At 43.5% G+C, this 8228-nt stretch overlaps 1 protein-coding gene and 1 long non-coding RNA gene across 2 annotated transcripts in view; both read left to right on the forward strand.

The window, feature by feature from the left end:
• The window catches only part of LOC106815471 (integrin alpha-PS2-like), a gene marked incomplete at its 5' end in the record, with an annotated part of 72515 nt that overhangs the window by 45629 nt on the left and 18658 nt on the right, over nucleotides 1-8228 (forward strand). The window contains 1 exon segment of the mRNA XM_014819936.1: nucleotides 378-475. Within this exon segment, the coding sequence (XP_014675422.1) occupies nucleotides 378-475 (98 nt within the window).
• The window catches only part of LOC106815472, a 5941-nt gene continuing 2032 nt past the window's right edge, over nucleotides 4320-8228 (forward strand). Inside the window, exons 1-2 of the long non-coding RNA XR_001394751.1 lie at nucleotides 4320-4371; nucleotides 6712-6862. This is a non-coding gene — a long non-coding RNA (uncharacterized LOC106815472). The remainder of the gene's footprint in view (nucleotides 4372-6711; nucleotides 6863-8228) is intronic.

An 8228-nucleotide genomic window follows, 5' to 3' on the forward strand; every position in this document is an offset into this window, starting at 1 on the left:
TCTCTCTCTCTGACACATACACACTCCCTCTCTGGTTCACTCTCTCACTCACACACACACCCGCGCGCGCGCACACACACACACACACACGCACGCACGCACACACACGCACGCACGCACACACTCACACACACACACGCGCGCGCACGCGCGCACACACACACACGCGCGCGCGCACGCGCGCACACACGCATTTTCTCCACCATTACAATTGTTTATACTAATCGCCACTGCTATATTATACTTTATACGTCACATATCACATCGCATTTACTTGCTATTAATCATAAGTCGGATATCTGCCATAAAAATATAGAGAGACACTAGTGTATTACTATTAGTCCTAACTAGTAAGGCTTTTCTATGTATGTTTGCAGATATTGCGATCGCAGCGCCATACGGCGGCAAGAGAGGGCGAGGCATCGTGTACATCTACCACGGGAGCAAGAAGGGTCTCGTTATACCAGCAGTACAGGTAACTCACCTGCAATCAATCACACCTGTAATCAATCACACCTGTAATCAAGCACACTTGTAATCAAGCACACCTGTATATTTACACGATCATTCTGCGAACATTTACCTTGTAATTACGTCTCATAAGAATCCAACTCTTTATTACCTACCGATCTACGCAACCTTTTAATCAACCTGTATATAAGTGCATTCTATTCCATTCCAGTCCAGTCAATTGCATCCCATCAGATTCCATACCATACCATTCCATTCCATTCTATTCTATTCTACATCTACGTCATGTTTCATGTATCGTGTTCGCAGGTGATTCTAGCCGAGGATGTAGGCAGACGACTTCACGCGTTTCGTACTCTCTTTCCATCCATTCCTTTCATCCTATTTTCACTCTATTCTATTCTATTCTATTCTATTCTTATTCTATTCTATTCTATTCTATTCTATTCTATTCTATTCTATTCTATTCTATTCTATTCTATTCTATCTATTCTACATCTACGTCATGTTTCATGTATCGTGTTCGCAGGTGATTCTAGCGAGGATGTGAGCAGAGCGACTTCACGCGTTCGGTACTCTCTCGCCGGAGCGCATGGACCTGGATGGAAACGAAAGTATCCAGGTACGCATGCGGATATGACGGTCAAGCTTGAATGACATCTGACTGATGTCTGAATGGAGTTTTTTTACTCATTACTGGGGCCGTAGCTGCGAGGGGCAAGGAGGGCAGCTGCCTTCCCCCTTAGATTTTGGAGCAAATAAAATACATGACTTGTTCCTCACTAAAAAGAGAATTTTCTAGTTCCAGAATGCTGTATGCTACTCAAAAAGTTGGCCTCAAAATACATCTCCTGCGATCCTATTTTCAAATCTTTCTGTGGGAAGACCCAACGACCCCCCACTTGTTTCTACCCCTCTTGATGCAAATCCTGGATCCCGCCACTGCCCCTCTAGGAATTTGCTCAGCCTACGGCCCTGCATGCATTACTGCACTACATGTATAGACATTGACAAGGACTTTTTGCTGGTGTTTACTGATGACGACGAAGGACGATGATGACTGTTGATGAAGATGATGATGGATCCCCCCCCCCCCCCCCTGATGATAGATTATAATGACAACGACGATGATAATGATGATGATGAGGATGTGATTTGCGATGATTGGTGACGATGGACGACGACGAGTGATGATGATAATTATTTCATGTATACACACCAGCATGCAACCCTATATCTCTCTATCTCTCTGTATCTCCTGCAGACTTGTCATGAGTTCATTACGATTGATGATGGTGATTGACAAAAATAGATGATCTATACACACCAATACCTCACATCGTTCCCCTCTCGTCCTGTTTCTCACAGACTTCTCGGGGTGCCTACGAGTCGCGACGCATTCGTTCACCTTCAAAATCACTCCGGTCGTCACCGCGAGGAACCTCAAGATCAACCGAACGACATCGCCTAGACGAGCGGTTGTCGCCTGAGAGACAAACCTACGTACCTGCGTCGTCGTCACTCCTTGCTGCAGTTACTACGGCAAGGGACGCCGCAGCAGTCGTGGTGAACGTGACACAGACGTTGGCATGTGAAGAAAGGCGGTGGACAGCGGTTGTTCTTCCAGCACAACGAAGGGAAGAACGTTGAAATCGTCGTTCATACGGCTTGATGAGGCGAAGACGAAGTGGTGCGAAGCTTTCCACGTTTATCTCCGGGTAGCGTGCATACTGTTACTCACTTGTTACATTAGTGTATCTCTCTCTCTCTCTCTCTCTGCTCCTCTCTTTCTCTCTCGTCTCTCTCCTTCTCTCTCTCTGCTCCTTCCTCTCTTGCTCTTTCTCTCTCTTTACTCTTTCTCGCCCTTCTTTTACTCTTCCTCTTCTCTTTCTCTATCTCACGTTATTCTCTCGCTTTCTCTTTCTCTCTCTCCTTCTCCTCTGCTCTTTTCTTCTCTCTCTTCTCTCTCTCTTTTTGCTCTCTCTCTCTCTGTCTCTCTCTCTCTCTCCTTCACCTCTCTCTCCTCTTCTCTCTCTCTCTCTTTTTACTTCCTCCGCCCTCTTTTACCCTCCTCTCCTTTCCTCTCTCACTTTACTTCTCTCCCTCTCTTTTACTCTCTCTCTCTCTCTCTCTCTCTCTCCTCTCTCTCTCTCTCTCTCTCTCTCTCTCTCTACTCTCTCTCTCTTCTCTCTCTCTCGTTCTCTCTCCGCTCGTCTCTCTCTCTTCCCTTTCTCTCTCTCCTCTCTCTCTCTCTCTCTCTTCTCTCTCTTTCTCTCTCTCTCTCTTCTTTCTCTCTCTCTTCTCGGCTCTTTCTCTGTCTCTCTTACTTCTCTCGCCCTCTTTTACGTCTCCCTCTCTTCCTCTCTCACTTATTCTTTCCTTCTCTTTTACTGTCTCTCTTCTCTCTCTTCTCTCTCTCCCGTGCTCTCTTGCTCGCGTCCTCTTCTCTCTCTCTCTTCCTCTCTCTCTGTCTGCTCTCTTTATGCCCTCATCCTTTTCAGAGTGAATCGCATACCATCATAACACACGGAAAAAGAATCGTGGTTCGTAATCATTTCTAATTAATTTAAAGGAAAAATTATTGCCTTCATAAATACAATAATAAAATAAATAATAAATAAAAACTAAATAAAATAATAACTAACTAACTAAATAACTAAAAAACGAACTATAACTAAATCACAAATAATTATAAATATTTGCAAGACGAACGTAAGAGACAGTTGAGTCCGATCACGGTGGAGGGGAAACAACATGGTGGCACGGAACCGGAGGACTCGCTCGGTTCTGCGTCTATTCCAGAACAGCAAAGGTGGACAACTTACGTCCACAAACAGGTGAGATCCATGACCGCCGTACCTAACACACGATGTGGTCTAGATCCACGATATAGCAGGTAATAGCATCCACATCCACAGACACATTATAATAGCATCCACAATCCCACCGACACGATATAATAATCCAGCTCCACTGATATGATGTGATAGACAGCTCTCATGATATGATGTGATAGGACCAGTCGCCATTGATATGATGTATAAAGACCCAGTCCCATGATATGATCGATAGACCAGCCTCCCATATTTGCATGTGATAGACCCAGCCTCATGAATATGATGTGATAGGACCCAGCTGCATGATGATGAGTGTTATCACCCAGGCTCCCATTATATGATGTGAATAGACCTAGCTCCCACCATATGACTGGTGATAGACCAGCTATCCCACGACACGACTGTGATAGACCTTAGCTCCCATGCGACGATGTGGATAGACCAGCTCCCACGATATGATGTGATAGACCCAGCCTCAACGACACGATGTGATAGGCACCCAGCTCCAGTGACCGATGTGATAGACCCAGCTCCCACGATATGACTTGTGCATAGACCCAGCTCTCACGACACGATGTGCTAAGGACCCAGCGCCCATGGAACGAGCTGGATAGACCCAGCTCCACGATAATCATGATGTGATAGACCCAGCTCCACGAACACGTATATGATATAAAAATTAATTAAAAACAAAAAGTAAATAGGAAATATTGGTGATAAAACAAAAAGAAATTGAGATGTATAGGAATTAATCCGTAAGTACATGTAGATGATTAGAGATCATGAACAGAGTACATGATTAGGAAACGCTACGTACGCACGACGCACGCACGCCACGCACGCACGCACGCACGCACGCACGCGCACGCTACGCACGCACGCACGCATCACACGCGCGCGTTACTTTACGACACGAGAATTAGACGAGAATCGGCAATTATCAATGAATAGAATGTAAACACCCAGCGCTCTAACGTGCTGTCTAATTGTTTACTAGGTAAATAACAGAAGGATTGCGGCAGGACAACATCTGCGTCCCTGACCTCCAGTGTGATCGCTAAACGTTAAGTACCGCCGCGGTAGCGTCATCGCTGGACATCGCCAACAAATACGCATGGGCAAATTACGTCATACATGCGATGTACGTACAGTACGCACAGACGCACTATAATGCACACACACACAGGCGGACACACACACACACCACAACACACACACACACACACACACACACACACACACACACACACACACGCACGCACGCCAACGCAATCACACGCCGACACACACACACACACACACACACCACGCACGCGCGCACACAACACACACACACACACACATCACACACACACACACACACACACACAACCACGCACCCTCCCCACACCGCCACTTCGTTTTTTGCATGGTGCAGTTGTTTTTCTACATCTTGACGTTTTATCGTGTTTACTGTGAGGGAAGATGAGATATAACGAACTACGGCAAAGCCAAGCAGCAAGCATGCATTGCTGATTATAATTATACTAACAGGCGTTAAGTTAGTTACTTGAACCAGCTGAAGATTGAAACGTAAGCTGTACGTTACCATCTTCCGTTTGGTAACAATTAACCTGGTTATAATATCCTAGCAGAAAGTATACCGCTAGAACCCAGCAAATGTTGTCTTATAAAATATAAACTCCATGTAAGTGACACATAAGTTTAAAATATTTTCATGTAACTGAAAAGAAAAACCACTGCACTGGGTACAACAGAACACTGGCACACTACTGGCCACTGGACTACTGGTGGGCAGTACGTGTATGTCAAAGCGGAGTTGAGCCAGGGGGGAATCTGCAGTAGGGGGGATCTGAGACGTAGCACCATCTATTGAGAATAGATTTTTGTTTGAGCCAGGAACCATCTGCCCGAGACGTTGGTGTTCTGAAATATGTCTACGCGGCAGCAGAGACGCAGTGTAAATTCCCACGTATGTGATGTGGATCTGCCTGTACGCCTGCCATTCTATTGGACGAATAGCATTTTTTTCGAATTTTTGACTTAATACTAATACTTAACTTAAAAAAAAAAAATTCTCAGCCAGAACCATCTCCAGACGTGGTGATTCTGAATATGATCTTGCAGTTAGCGCGATTGAGACAAATCAGGCGCAAAAACCGAGGACAAACAAACACACCACACACACGACACACAAGATTAGCCAATTATGTATAGATTATGTCTACACCGAATGAGACTTATTTAATGAGGCGTATGTGATAGTTTATCTTTCATCACGAAGGGAAACTATAGAACACTAAATACATAGAGACATAACTTAACCCTAACCCTAACACTAAATACATAGAAAGCATATAAATATATAGAAGCTTTTTACGCTCGTCAGTTTTTGCGTAGTGGTGGTGAGAGCTGGCTGGATCGCAGCAGGAGGCTTATATAGTTACACGCTTGCTCATAAGTAGGAGATATTTAATACCCCGTGTCGGTGGTCGACAAATGTCTCTCGGTCTTTCCTTCTTTCTTTCTCTCTCGCTCGCTCTCTCTCTCTCTCTCTCTCTGGCTCTCTCTCTCTTCCTCGGTCTCTCTCTCTCTCTCCATCTCTCCCCTGTTTTTTTCCTCGGTCTCTCTCTATCTCTCTCTCTCTCCCTCTCTCTCTCTCTTTCTCTCTCTCTCTCTCTCTCTCTCTCTCTCTCTCTTTCACCTCCTCTCGCTCACTCTCTTTCCCGTTCTCTCTCGCGCTCGCTTAATTTCTCTCTCGTTTACTAACAAAAACGATCAAAAACAAAAACGATCAAAAACAAAAACATAGCACCCAGTCAAAACACGGAACCTCATATCTGCGTGACTCAGGTTTTGCTTGAACCAACGCACCGCATATTTACATTTACATAGTTTTCACTGCTGGTTCCTGTTGTTGTTGTTGTTTTTGTCGGTGTCGACAAAAACAAATTTAAATCGAAGCTATTATATGGACCAGCTATTATATGGGGTTTTCATACTGTTGCCATTTCCTTTGTTGCAAGCTAACAGAGGAATAAGTTGACAAAACTGATGAATAAGAAAAAGCCATGATAAATTTATCTTCGGTTTAGTGTTAGTTACAGGCTAAGGTCGTGGCAAAACGTGTGGGCAGTAGAGTGAATCGAAGCGGTGTATACACTAGTTATTATAGCTGAAGGGGTCGTTGTCGTATATGTACCCGAGTATAGTACCCGAGGTGTCGGCGAGTATGTCGCCTACGCCTACTCCCTAACCCTAACCCTAACCCTAACACCCTAACCCTAACCCTAACCATATCAAATAGTTACCTCGGGTACATATTATACGCCATTATACGACAAGGACCCTTCGTGCGTCATTATATGTCAATGATAAACGTTGATAATGCTGAACATTACAGGCTGACAGAGGAATACCAGATAGGCACCAGCGATGACATATTCCTGGACATTAGTGTAGTAAATGCGAACGAGGATGCGTTCGAAGCTCAGGTGTTGGTGGCCATGCCGGATGGAGTAGACTTCATCAAGCTGGTGAAAGGGACAGGCGATGTAAGAGCATAGACTATATACACGAGAGTATACACTGTGCGAGTTCTACATTTTCTATATTGTCGTCCTCATTGTGATCCGCATCCTCCTTCTCCTTCTCCTCCTCTTCCTCCTCCTCATCATCATCATCATCTTCCTCCTCATCATCATCATCATCCTTTTCATCCTCCTCATCATCACCATCCTCCTCCTCCTCCTCCTCCTCCTCCTATTCCTCCTCCTCCTCCTTCTCATCCTCATCTGCATCCTCATCCACATCCTCATTTTCCTCCTCCTCATCCACATCCTTATCATCATCATCATTCTCCTCCTCATCTTCCTCCTCCACCACCACTACCTCCTCCTCCTCCTCCTCCTCCTCTTTTCCCTTCTCCTCATCTGCTTTCTCCTCATGCTTCTCCTTCTAATCTTCATCATGTCCAGGGTTCGGGTTAGAGATTATATATAACTATGCCGTTTATGCTGAAATTCCTAAAAGGCGCAAAGTGTGTTGCAAATAGTTATTAAAAAGGTTATGTGGTCTTATATCTTTATAAATGGTCTTATAAGGTAAAAAAAAAAAAGGTAGAAGATATATTAAATTGACAACGTCACGAATTATCTGATGTATACTTTTAAAAACGTTGTTGCCTTTTTTTTAGATTAAAAGTAAGTACTAACGGGACTAAATGTGTCGCCAAATTCTTACCTGATAAGATTGTTTCTCAACTAGTTAAAAATCCAAAAACCTGGACGATTTGACATTATGATCTTGACATTAATGCTTGCTATGGGCTATGTATGAGTTACGAGTGTATGTTTACATCGAACAATATAGTAAAATGGGAATTTAACCATAAAAAGTGAACAGAATTACATACATTTTGTGAAAAAGTGAAAGAAAAATTTTCATTCAATCAATCTTCAAAAAATCACTTTAAAACTACCCGCCATATTGTTATACACGCTGCGTACCTATAGGAGGATTGTGACGTGTTGGGAAATGACACAGTGAGTACTAACGAATTAGTTGACAATAACAAAACATTAACATATGATAGTTAATTTACTCTCGCTATATTCCTTGCGTTCTTTCCCCTCCTCTATTCATATTCTTATTCATATTCTATTCTATTCTATTCTATTCTATTCTATTCTATTCTACATCTACGTCATGTTTCATGTATCGTGTTCGCAGGTGATTCTAGCCGAGGATGTAAGCAGACGACTTCACGCGTTCGGTTACTCTCTTTCCATTCCATTCCTTTCATCCTATTTCATTCTATTCTATTCTATTCTATTCTATTCTATTCTATTCTATTCTATTCTATTCTATTCTATTCTATTCTATTCTATTCTATTCTGTTCTATTCTATCTACTCTACAG

Source organism: Priapulus caudatus, unplaced genomic scaffold (assembly GCF_000485595.1).
Source record: "Priapulus caudatus unplaced genomic scaffold, Priapulus_caudatus-5.0.1 Scaffold1124, whole genome shotgun sequence".
NCBI lineage: Eukaryota > Metazoa > Priapulida > Priapulimorpha > Priapulimorphida > Priapulidae > Priapulus > Priapulus caudatus.